General features: G+C 42.4%; 1 protein-coding gene across 4 annotated transcripts in view; it reads right to left on the bottom strand.

Moving 5' to 3' along the window:
* Nucleotides 1–13,849, bottom strand: part of LOC109903740 (oxysterol-binding protein-related protein 10) — an 87,483-nt gene that overhangs the window by 28,503 nt on the left and 45,131 nt on the right. For 2 of the 4 annotated variants that reach the window (XM_031788532.1, XM_031788534.1), the window contains one exon: nucleotides 1,511–1,618. The exons of the other annotated variants lie outside the window; for them this stretch is intronic. In XM_031788532.1, the coding sequence (XP_031644392.1) occupies nucleotides 1,511–1,618 (108 nt within the window). The remainder of the gene's footprint in view (nucleotides 1–1,510; nucleotides 1,619–13,849) is intronic. 4 annotated transcript variants of the gene reach the window in all.

The following is a 13,849-nucleotide window of genomic DNA, read 5'->3' on the forward strand; positions in this document are numbered from 1 at the left end:
AAAGACGGGCTGTGTTCTGAGACCCATACTAACAACACTAACCATACTATTTGTAACATAAAATGAGTATGTAGTATGCTTTCTGGTCATAGTATAGATATAGTTAGTATACCAAAAGTTCCTGGATTTCTCATTTGTGTCTGGAAGTAGCTAGCCAGTTAGCTTGTGTGCTTGACTGCAGTGCCGTTGTGATGGTCAGAACGCTCGGATCAACCCTACTCCTCGGCCAGTGTTCACGCTGATAGCACCGAGAGGGGAAACACAGAATTTACGAACGACAATCTGACACAGTCAATTGCTTTCATTCAGTAGGCCATTGCAAAACAATTACCAGTAGATCATTTGTAGAAAAGGTGACAGTGTTGATCACAAAGTCATTGTATTATCCTCATATTTCTCAACCGTAGGCTAGCTAACGACTAACGTCAGATGGATATAAGGAAATTCTTCAAGAGAGTAGTGCCAGCAGGTCTGCTGGAGGCCAGTCCGGTGAGAAATTAAGATTTTACCAGTTCAAACAAACAAATTAAAACTTACTGATGAATGAGTATACTAACAATACATGTCAAAACACAGCAGACAAGGAGGGAAAGAAGCTGGAGGCTGACAGGGCTGAGGGAGCTTGTCTGATGAAGGTTGGTGATAAGAAAAGCTAGTAGATGTTTAAAAGCTTTCAGTTAAATTTGATTTTCAGTTCAATTTTGATAGGCATAAATAAATGATCTTCATGTATGTTAGTATGGGTATTCGAACACAGCTCTACTTTGCGCTAGTGCAAATGTCTTCCATTAGGCTAGCACAAAGGTCTTCCACTAAGCTACCTGGGGCAGCAGGTTGCCTAGTGGTTAGAGCATTGGGCCAGTAACCAAAAGGTTGCTGGATTGAATCCCCGAGCTGACAAGGTAAAAATCTGTCGTTCTGCCCCTGAACAGTTAACCCACTGTTCCCCAGTAGGCTGTCATTGTAAATAAGAATTTGTTCTTGCCTAGCTAAAATAATTATCCATATTGTCTGTAATGCGTTGATACTCTTGTTCGTGGATCTAAGATTGATAATTACGAAGGAGTGTCTTTACTATTGATCTTCAAGAAAGGATGACAGGAAGTAAACAAAGAGATAGCTAGCACTAGTAGCTAGGCTAGCGGTTAGTAGTGGTTTCCAATCTCTGAAGTAAAGTAGTAGTTAAATAGTATTTCATTTATATATTCTGAAAACTCTGATCAATCTTTTTGATTACAGAGCCCTGTCCAGATCCATTTGGACTGCAAATACATGTGTTGTTCAGCCATTATCCATGTTTCAAAGTTACAGCAAAATACAGTGGAGTTTCTTTGCCTCTCTGGTATAAGGAATTGATTGAAATAGCTGTCATTATTCCTCTACTAGCAGTCTACTCTGTATACAGACTAGTGATGCAGGGGCTATTGTAGTATACCTGTCCGGGATTGCAATGGGTATTGGAAATGCTTAAACCCACCTGATTTCTGCAAACACAAGCACTTTCACTCACGTTTTTCCCCTGCACACTCTGGCCCACTGCCAGACGATGAGATGCTTTCTCTTGCAGACCACATAAAGAACTGATGTCAAAAGCCATGCTTGTACTGCTTCTGTGTTCCTGAAGGACACAGATGAACATGTCATCTGATGCTGCTCTAAAAGAAAGAATAAGCATAGAGTCAAATGTTTACAGAAACTCCAAGAGCTATCCATTTAACCTTGGCTTGTGTATGTATGGGGTTACAAAGGCAATGCCACAGACTAGTCAAGGTCTGAAAGGACTAAAGATGAATACTGCATGGTCCCTCTGTAAATCTCTGCATTTAAGAGCCATCAAACCACATCTGCTGTGACACAGTCATGTATATGTCCTACAGTAGGCCATGGTATAGCCTGTGTTGAGTATGGCTGCCATAGAGTAAAAAGAACCTCAGCCAAGATGCTGTGGCTACGTTATATTTCAATGCCACCAGGTGGCAGGCTTGACACCAGCTCCTTCTGACAAGTTTATTCCTGCAGTTCTGACAAGCACATTTACCCTGTCATTCATTATATTCACCACATCTATCCGCCACCTCTATCATCTCAACTACTGAAATTCACTATATTTCAAAAACACTTGAGATGAATCCTTTCCTCATATCTCAATCTCATTCTCTCCTTACTAAGGCAGGTGCAGAAGCTCTGTCTTCCATGATTGGGGCGAGAATGATGAAGAGCGAATATATGAGGGTGTCAGCTATCATTAGAAGATAAAAGTCTGTGTCAAGCTGGGCTAATGAGCCTTGGCAGTTAGCTCCATCTCCTGTCTGCCCTCTTCCTCGACAGGCCACTCCAGTACTAGACCCGCTAATGAAATTCTGATTTCATATTTCAGAAAAAAGGGGTATTGGAGGAGTAGCTAGCTGCTAGTCTAGACACACAGTCTGGTTAAATTAGCAGAAAGTTGCAAGCTGTGATTGTTCTTGGTGGATTTCTGTGACCTACTGTATGAGTACATGTAGATATATAGACAAAGACTCTAGAGATGCAGTCTAGTGTAGATACACAGGACCGAAAGTCTTGACCCATGAACTCTCATGAAATATTTACTTTGGAGGTCGACCGATTAATCGCCTTGGCCGATTTAATTAGGGACGATTTCAAGTTTTCATAACAATCAGTAATCTGCCTTTTTGGACACCGCTGATGGCCAATTACGTTGCAATCCACGAGGAGACTGCGTGGCAGGCTGACCACCTGTTACGCAAGTGCAGCATCAAAATAACCTTGTGGCTGCAAGGAGCCATGGTAAGTTGCTAGCTAGCATTAAACTTGTCTTTAAAAAAAACAATCTTCACATAATCACTAGTTAACTACACATGGTTGATGATATTAGGTTAACTAGCTTGTTTTGCGTTGCATATAATCAATGCGGTGCCTGTTGATTTATGATCGAATCACAGCCTACTTCAACTTCGCCAAACGGGTGATGATTTAACAAAAACGCATTCGTGGAAAGAGCACAATCGTTGCACAAATGTACCTAAGTATAAACATCAATGCCTTTCTTAAAATCAATACACATGTATAATTTTTTTACCCTGCATATGTAGTTAATATTGCCTGCTAACATGAATTTATTTTAACTAGGGAAATTGTGTCACTCCTCTTGCGTTCAGTGAAAGCAGTCAGGGTATATGCAGCAGTTTGGGCCGCCTGGCTCGTTGCGAACTTTGTGAAGATCGTAATTAATTTGCCAGAATTGTACATAATTATGACATAACATTGAAGGTTGTGCAATGTAACAGCAATATTTAGACTTAGGGTTGCCACCCGTTCGATTAAATACGAAAAGGTTCTGTATTTCACTGAAAGAATAAACGTTTTGTTTTCGAAATTATAGTTTCCGGATTTGATCATATTAATGACCAAAGGTTAGTATTTCTGTCTGTTTATTATAATTAAGTATATGATTTGATACTGAACGGTGGTAGGCAGCAGCAGCCCCGTAAGCATTCATTCAAACAGCACTTTACTGCGTTTGCCAGCAGCTCATAGCAATGCTTGATCAACTCCCGAGTTTAGGCTGGCATTACTAAAGTGCCTATAAGAACATCCAATAGTCAAAGGTATATGAAATACAAATGGTATAGAGAGAAATAGTCCTATAATAACTACAACCTAAAACTTCTTAACTGGGAATATTGAAGACTCATGTTAAAAGGAACCACCAGCTTGTTCTGAGCAAGCAGCTTATACGTTAGCTTTCTTACATGGCACATATTATACTTTTACTTTCTTCACTAACACTGTTTTTGCATTATTTAAACCAAATTGAACAGGTTTCATTATTTGAGACTACCTTTATTTTATTTCTGTATTATATTACGTTAAAATAAGTGTTCATTATTCATTTCAGCATTGTTACAATTGTCATTATTACAAATATATATATATATATACACATACATATATACATACATACATACATACATACATACACACAGTGGGGCAAAAAAGTATTTAGTCAGCCACCAATTGTGCAAGTTCTCCCACTTAAAAAGATGAGAAAGGCCTGTAATTTTCATCATAGGTACACTTCAACAAAAAATCCAGAAAATCACATTGTAGGATTTTTTAATGAATTTATTTGCAAATTATGGCTACTTAGTCACTTTTAGCAATAGTCCACAGAAAAATATGCAGATGATTACACCCCCTCCATCATCCCCAAAAAGCACTTGTGTCGAGTAACTGCCATCAAACAAACACCAATTCTGACCACTCAATTGAAATCCTCGATAAATCACAGTTATAAGGGATATGATCATAGGGAAGCCAAAATATCACCATGGAAGCCCTAAGCCAAATGGCCAAAAGTATGTGGACACCTGCTTGTCGAACATCTCATTCCAAAATCAATGGCAGTAACATGGAGTTGTTCCCCCTTTGCTGCTACAACAGCCTCCACTCTTCTAGGAAGGCTTTCCACTAGATGTTGGAACATTGCTGCGGGGACTTGCTTCCATTCATCCACAAGAGCATTAGTGAACTGATGTTGGGCGATTGGCACTATACATTGGGGCAGGTAGCATTCTCCTGGCATAGGCCAAACCCAGATTCATCCGTCGGACTGCCAGATGCTGAAACCTGATGCATCACTCCAGAGAACGTGTTTCCGCTGCTCCAAAGTCCAATGGTGGCAAGCTTTATACCAGTCCAGACGACGCTTAGCAGTGTGCATGGTGAACTTAGGCTTGTATCCGGCTGCTCGGCCATGGAAACCCATTTCATGAAGCTCCAGACAAACAGTTATTGTGCTGACGTGTGGCATCCAGAGGCTGTTTAGAAATCGGTAGTGAGTGTTGCAACCGAGGCCAGACGATTTTACGCGATACGTGTTTCAGCACTTGACCATCCCAATTTGTGAGCTTGTGTGACCTACCACTTCGTGGCTGAGCCGTTGTTTCTCCTAGACATTTCGACATCACAATAATATCACCTACAGTTGACCAGGGCAGAATTTTGATTAACTGACTTGTTGGAAAGGTGGCATACTATGACGGTGCCACGTTGAAAGTCACTGAGCCCATAAGTAAGGCCATTCTACTGCCAATGTTTGTCAGTGGAGATGGCTGTGTGCCGATTTTAAACACAAGTCAGCATTGGGTGCTGAAATAGCCAAACCCACTAATTTGAAGGGGTGTCCACATACTTTAGTATATATACCTACATTTGTAGGCCTAGTACAGTTGAGTTGGAAGTTTACGTACACCTTAGCCAACTACATTTTAAACTCAGTTTTTCACAAATCCTGACATTTAATCCTAGTAAAAATTCCCTGTTTTAGGTCAGTTAGGATCACCACTTTATTTTAAGAATGTGAAATGTCAGAATAATAGTAGAGAGAATGATTTATTTCAGCTTTTATTTATTTAATCACATTCCCATTTACATACACTCAATTAGTATTTGGTAGCATTGCCTTTAAATTGTTTAACTTGGGTCAAACGTTTCAGGTAGCCTTCCACAAGCTTCCCACAATAACTTGGTTGAATTTTGGCCCATTCCTCCTGACAGAGCTGGTGTAACTGAGCCAGGTTTGAAGGCCACCTTGCTCGCACACACTTTTTCCGTTCTGCCCACAAATTTTCTATAGGATTGAGGTCAGGGCTTTGTGATTCCCACTCCAATACCTTGACTGTGGTCCTTAAGCCATTTTGCCACAACTTTGGAAGTATGCTTGGGGTCATTGTCCATTTGGAAGACCCATTTGCGAACAAGCTTTAACTTTCTGACTCATGTCTTGAGATGTTGCTTCAATATATCCACATAATTTCCCTACCTCATGATGCCATCTATTTTGTGAAGTGCACCAGTCCCATATTTTTCCCCATGTGCAGTTGCACACCGTAGTCTGGCTTTTTAATGGCGGTTTGGAGCAGTTGCTTCTTCCTTGATGAGCAGCCTTTCAGGGTATGTCAATATAGGACTCGTTTTTACTGTGGATATAGATACTTTTGTACCTGTTTCCTCCAGCATCTTCACAAGGTCCTTTGCTGTTGCTCTGTGATTGATTTGCACTTTGCGCATGAAAGTACGTTCATGTCTAGGAGACAGAATGCATCTCCTTCCTGAGCGGTATGATGGCTGCGTGGTCCCATGGTGTTTATACTTGCGTACTATTGTTTGTACAGATGAACGTGGTACCTTCAGGCGTTTGGAATTTGCTGGACTTGGCTGATTTCTTTTGATTTTCCTATTATGTCAAGCAAAGAGGCACTGAGTTTGAAGGTAGGCCTTGAAATACATCCACAAGTACACTTCCAATTGACTCAAATGATGTCAATTAGCCTATCAGAAGCTTCTAAAGCCATGACATAATTTTCTGGAATGTTCCAAGCTGTTTAAAGGCACAGTCAACTTAGTGTATGTAAACTTCTGACCCACTGGAATTGTAATACAGTGAAATAATCTGTCTGTAAACAATTGTTGAAAAAAATACTTGTGTCATGCACAAAGTAGATGTCCTAACCGACTTGCCAAAACTATAGTTTATTAACAAGAAATTTGTGGAGTGGTTGAAAAACGAGTTTTAATGACTCCAACCTAAGCGTCTAAACTTCCGACTTCAACTGTGTGTATGTATATATATATATATATATATATATATATATATATATATATATATATTTTTTTTTTTTTTTTTTTTTTTAAACAGTTGTCACAATTTAAAATTAGATTGGCTTTTGGCCCAATATAATTGCCTTAAACATTTTACTCAGTCCTATTATCGATGTTTTACAAAGAAAAAGTACAGAGAATCCATCTTTACTAAATGTTACCACCGAGCCACATTCAGCGATTACACCATAGAGCCACATCAATCATTCTAAATTACAAGTCTGGTTTATAATACCTGCTGTAACCTCATGGTGGCATTTGTCCGTGTTGCAATTATTCTCAGCACGCATCAATATCAAAAAGTCCATATTACACCCCCCCCCCCCCCCCCCCCCCCTGCATTCAACCCCATTGTGTAATCTGATAGAGATGATGTGCTGACATGGGGTGTTTAATTAATCTAGCCTCGCGTGTCACCTGATCCCGTGAGCTTACATTAAACGCTGCACGGATATGATAGCGCAACGGTAATCATGAGGCTGGAATGAATCTGTAATGACAAGAATTTATGACAAAGTAATGTTAGCATTTTTACATTTGAGAGGGTTATTATGATCTATGACAGCTAATATGTTAGAGGAGGCAATCTTAGCAATAATCTCATTCTGAATGTAAATGATCATTAAACTGTGATGATGGAATAACAAGATGTCAAAATCAAAGTTCAATGCGACTCAAACGACAGAGCGATTTCTTTGACATTGTAACTCTACTGTTCTATTAGATATTCATTTTTCCTGACCAGGAAATAGCCCTCACTTTGTGCCCCCTCTTCCACCCTATGCTTGCACACACGCACGCATAACCCCCCCCCCCAAAACACACACACTAACCTGGCTGTCTATCATTGATACAGTCTAGACACAATTCAGTCATACCATGTAGCATTTTAACCCAGCATTTATAAAGCATCCTCCTGGGATCTACTCAATTCTAATTCAACTCCTTACTCGGTGACCCACTTATTTGACAGCAGCACTGTTAACATTTTCAGAAGCCTTGAGTGCCTACACCCCTCTGAGCAACAGTCATGGCAATGGAATTTCACAACAGAGGCTAAATGCAATCGCATCATCATGAGTCTTGGTTTTCATGGCCATTTAATCTTTTCATTGTTAGTACCATGTGCAGGGAAATGCTTCTAAGCAGTAAATGTGATTACATACTGTAGCTTTGTAACCAAGCCAAATAATCTGCTCCTACCTTTGTATATTACATATAAATGTTCAAGTGTTTTGCATCACGCAAACTGTCTTTTTTGTAGTTTTTAAAATGCTCTATGCACAGATATGCACAGCCATCATACCACAAAAGCTCAGCATTTAACACCATAGTACCCTCCAAACTCGTCATTAAACTCGACACCCTGGGTCTCGACCCCGCCCTGTGCAACTAGGTCCTGGACTTTCTGACGTGCCATCCCCAGGTGGTGAAGGTAGGAAAAAACATCTCCACCCCGCTGATCCTCAACATTGGGGCCCCACAAGGGTGCGTTCTCAGCACTCTCCCGTACTCCTTGTTCACCCATGACTGCGTGGCCATGCACGCCTCCAACTCAATCATCAACTCTGCAGATGACACTACAGTGGTAGGCTTGATTACCAACAACGAAGAGACGGCCTACAGGGATGAGGTGAGGGCACTGAGACTGTGGTGTCAGGAAAATAACCTCTCACTCAACGTCAACAAAACATAGGAGATGATCGAGGACTTCAGGAAACAGCAGAGGGAGCACCCCCCTATCCACATCGACGGGACAGTAGTGGAGAAGGTGGAACGTTTAAGTTCCTCGGCGTACACATCACAGACAAAGTGAAATGGTCCACCCACACAGACAGCGTGGTGAAGGCGCAGCAGAGCCTCAGGAGACTGAAGAAATGTGGCTTGTCACCTAAAACACTCAAACTTTTACAGATGCACAATCGAGAGAATCCTGTCGGGCTGCATCACCGCCTGGTACGGAACTGCACCGCCCTCAACCGCAAGGCTCTCCAGAGGGTAGTGCGGTCTGCACAACGCATCACCGGGGGCAAACTACCTGCCCTCCAGGACACCTACAGCACCCGATGTCACAGGAAGGCCAAAAAGATCATCAAGGACAACAACCACCCGACCCACTGCCTGTTCACCCCGCTATCATCAAAGCTGAGAGAGACTGAAAAACAGCTTCTATCTCAAGGCCATCAGACTGTTAAACAGCCACCAGTAACATAAAGGTGGATTTAGGGGGCGCTATTTGAATTTTTTGGATGAAAAAACGTTCCCGTTTTAAACAAGATATTTTGTCACGAAAAGATGCTCGACTATGCATATATTTGACAGCTTTGGAAAGAAGACACTCTGGCGTTTCCAAAACTGAAAAGATATTGTCTGTCAGTGCCACAGAACTGATGTTACAGGCGAAACCCAGATAAAAATCCAACCAGGAAGTGCCGCATTTTTTGAAGCCGCCTCATGCCAATGACTCCTTTATATGGCTGTGAATGAGCTACGAATGAGCTTACGTTTTCCACGTTTTCCCCAAGGTGTCTACAGCATTGTGACGTCTTTTTAGGCATTTCCCTTGAAGAATGGCTGTAAGGGACCATATATGGCATGTGGTCACATGGTGTCTCCCGCAGAAAACCTTGTGTAAAATACTGAGGTAGCCATTTTTCCAATCGCTTCTTATGAGAAACCAACTGCCTCGACAGATATATTATCGAATATATTTGTTAAAAACACCTTGAGGATGGATCCTAAACAACGTTTGCCGTGTTTCTGTCGATATTATGTAGCTAATTTTGAAAAAACTTTGGCGTTATAGTTGTAGCATTTTTCGGTCGATTTCTCAGCCAAGCATGGTGAAGAAACGGGAGCTTTTTCACCTACAAAAATAATATTTTTGGAAAAAAGGAACATTTGCTATCTAACTGGGAGTCTCCTGAGTGAAAGCATTTGAAGTTCTTCAAAGGTAAATGATTTAATTTGGTTGCTTTTCTTATTTTCGTGAAAATGTTGCCTGCTGCCAGCAGAGCATAGCATTATGCCATGATAAACTTACACAAATGCTTCTCTAGCGTTGGCTGTAACGCATATTTTGAAAATCTGAGATGACAGTGTTGTTAACAAAAGGCTAATCTTGTGTTTGAATATATTTATTTCATTTCATTTGCGATTTTCATGAATAGGAAAAGTTTATAGGGGTATTTATGTCCGTTGCGTTATGCTAATGCTTTTGAGGCTATGATTACGCTCCCGGATACGGGTTTGCTCGTCGCAACTGGTTAATAAATGGATTAATGAAGGTATCACTAGTCACTTTAAATAACGGCACTTTAATAATGTTTACATATTCTACATTACTCAGCTCATATGTATATACTCTATACCATCTACCGCATCTTGCCATTGCTCATCCTTATATTTATATGTACATATTTGTATTCATCTCTTTACATTTGTGTGTATAAGGTAGACATTACTGCATTGTCGGAACTAGAAGCACTTGCATTTCGCTACACTCGCATTAACATCTGCTAACCATGTGTATGTGACCAATAAAATGTCATTTGATTTGAATCAACAGTAGGTTGCATACTCAACTGCTGTACATACTAAAGTCAACTTATGAATACAGATATGCAGAGAAATTAAACATAATTTGAATTAGGCCTGAAGAACTGCACTAGACTTATGTGCACTGAAAATAGACCATCATCGTAAAGTAATACGAGCACATCTGATATGCAAATGATGTGCAGTAATGTGTGAAGATAGAAGTCAAACAAAACATGTACCATGACTGTCCTGTGAGGATCCAGATGGGTCGGATCAGCTTTGAAATGGATGACTTTGGCCAGACCCCCTCTCGCCCGCAGAGGGGAGGAGAAGGGAGCTGGTGGGGGGGGGTTGACAGTTCACACCCTGTTGTAAATCAATGATTAGAACATTCAGCTATCTCCCTCTCCAAATTCACACATGAATGTGCCTTTGTCTACACAGACATTTTTCCGCTGAAACTCTGACACATTCTAAAGCAAATACTGGAATAATATTTCTAACATAGAACGTAGGGAACGGTCAGTGGCGATCTAAGGAATAATAATGTAATTTAGGGTTGTTAGGTCACTAGGGTAACAAAGGGTTCAATGGCGATCAAATCATAGCAGAGCTTCCAGAGAGCATCGGTCTAAGAGAAGTACATAAGCGCCAAAAATTGGAGAAAGAGGAATAAGAAGTCACCATGACTGGTCATGGACATGCCGGAGAACAGCGCCGCCAAAATTCACACCATTAGCGAGGACGTGTAAACGGTCAATTTGCCCCCGCTCTCACTCAAGACCCTATCTAGGGGCCGCTCGATCAAGAAACAAGTCCCCGGGCTTTGACTATAGACTCAGATACAAATGTTACAACGCACAAGGTAAACTATAAGTCGATCTGTTTTCACCATGAACACGAATGACATCAGACCATTGCTAACAATCACTCCACTTTGTGGGGAATATGACCACAACTCAGAGGTATGGCAACTCAGAGGCCATACCTCAAAACAATCCTTGACGACTGCTTAACCTGTGATGCACTAATTGATTCGGGCTCGACAATATCGCTCATCTCTCAAACGTTATTCAATGATCTCAAAAGGGCTGGGAATCCAGCTAAACGTTGGTTAAAAACATAACTACCTTGCCTCTCACAACACGATTCATGCAGAAACTACACTTCCAAGACGTATCGCTTGTTCACCCCGTGTATGTTACCAACCTCGACATTGAACACCTGCTACTCAGAGCAGACTTGATGGATCGTTTGGTCCCACTGATGGATTGGAAAAACAACCAATTGTGGTCACAGGTACCAGTGTCATCTCCACTGACCACACTGTATTCTCCAAACACTGGCTGCAACAGTCAAGGAGTATCTGTCGACCGGACCCCTTGGGAAACAAACGTCTCGACACCTCTTGATGCAGAATCTGACTCAAGCTGATTTTACAATATCTCATTCGCTCTAGGCGACCAATTTTGATAGCCTTTAGCCGCACCCTCATCCTACTCCTCCTCTGTTCCTCGGGTGATGTGGAGGTAAACCCAGGCCCTGCATGTCCCCAGGCACCCTCATTTGTGGACTTCTGTGATCGAAAAAGCCTTGGTTTCATGCATGTCAACATCAGAAGCCTCCTCCCTAAGTTTGTTTTACTCACTGCTTTAGCACACTGCCAACCCTGATGTCCTTGCCGTGTCTGAATCCTGGCTTAGGAAGGCCACCAAAAATTCTGAGATTTCCATACCCAACTATAACACTTTCCATCAAGATAGAACTACCAAAGGGGGTGCAGTTGCAATCTACTGCAGAGATAGCCTGCAAAGTTCTGTCATAACTTTCCAGGTCTATGCCCAAACATTTTTTATTAAATTTTTAAAATTAATCTCTCCAGAAATAAGTCTCTCACTGTTGCCGCCTGCTACAGACCCCCCTCAGCTCCCAGCTGTGCCCTGGACACCATCTGTGAATTGATCGCCCCCCATCTAGCTTCAGAGTTTGTTCTGTTAGGTGACCTAAACTGGGATATGCTTAACACCCCGCCAGTCCTACAATCTAAGCTAGATGCCCTCAATCTCACACAAATCATCAAGGAACCCACCAGGTACAACCCTAAATCCGTAAACATGTGCACCCTAATTGACATTATCCTGACCAACTTGCCCTCCAAATACACCTCTGCTGTCTTCAATCAGGATCTCAGCGATCACTGCCTCCTTGCCTGTATCCGCTACGGGTCTGCGGTCAAACGACCACCCCTCATTACTGTCAATCGTTCCCTAAAAAACTTCTGCTAGCAGGCAGAAATCGACCTGGCCCGGGTATCCTGGAAGGATATTGACCTCATCCCATCAGTTGAGGATGCCTGGTCATTCTTTAAAAGTAACTTCCTCAACATCTTAGACAAGCATGCTCCGTTCAAAAAATGCAGAACTAAGAACAGATATAGCCCTTGGGTCACTCCAGACCTGACTGCGCTCGACCAGCACAAAAACATCCTGTGGCGGACTGCAAATAGCATCGAATAGTCCCCGCGATATGCAACTGTTCAGGGAAGCCAGGAACCAATACACGCAGTCAGTCAGGAAAGCAAAGGCCGGCTTTTTCAAGCAGAAATTTGCATCCTGTAGCTCTAACTCCAAAACGTTCTGGGACACTAAAGTCCATGGAGAACAAGAGCACCTCCTCCCAGCTGCCCACTGCACTGAGGCTAGGTAACACGGTCACCACCAATAAATCTGTGATAATCGTAAACCTCGGCTGGCCATGCCTTCCGCCTGGCTACTTCAACCTCGGCCAACAGCTCCGCCACCTCCGCAGTTACTCGCCCACGCCTCCCCAGCTTCGCCTTTACCCAAATCCAGATAGCAGATGTTCTGAAAGAGCTGCAAAACCTGGACCCATACAAATCAGCTGGGCTTGACAATCTGGACCCTCTATTTCTGAAACTGTCCGCCGCCATTGTCGCAACCCTTATTACCAGCCTGTTCAACCTCTCCTTCGTATCATCTGAGATCCCCAAGGATTGGAAAACTGCCGCGGTCATCCCCCTCTTCAAAGGGGGAGACAGTTTGGGTCCAGGGTGTTACAGACCTATATCCATCCTGCCCTGCCTATCTAAGATCTTCGAAAGCCAAGTCAACAAACAGATCACTGACCATCTCGAATGCCACCGTACCTTCTCCGCTGTGCAATCCGGTTTCCGAGCCGGTCACGGGTGCACCCCAGCCACGCTCAAGGTACTAAATGATATCATAACCGCCATCGATAAAAAAACAGTACTGTGCAGCAGTCTTCATCGACCTGGCCAAGGCTTTCGACTCTGTCAATCACCATATTCTTATTGGCAGACTCAGTAGCCTCGGTTTTTCTAATGACTGCCTTACCTGGTTCACCAACTACTTTGCAGACAGAGTTCAGTGTGTCAAATCGGAGGGCATGTTGTCCAGTCCTCTGGCAGTCTCTATGGGGGTGCCACAGGGTTCAATTCCTGGGCCGACTCTTTTCTCTGTATATATCAATGATGTTGCTCTTGCTGCGGGCGATTCCCTGATCCACCTCTACGCAGACGACACCATTCTGTATACTTCTGGCACTTCCTTGGACACTGTGCTATCTAACCTCCAAACGAGCTTCAATGCCATACAACACTCCT

This window comes from Oncorhynchus kisutch, linkage group LG14 (genome assembly GCF_002021735.2).
Source record: "Oncorhynchus kisutch isolate 150728-3 linkage group LG14, Okis_V2, whole genome shotgun sequence".
Classification (NCBI taxonomy): Eukaryota; Metazoa; Chordata; class Actinopteri; order Salmoniformes; family Salmonidae; genus Oncorhynchus; species Oncorhynchus kisutch.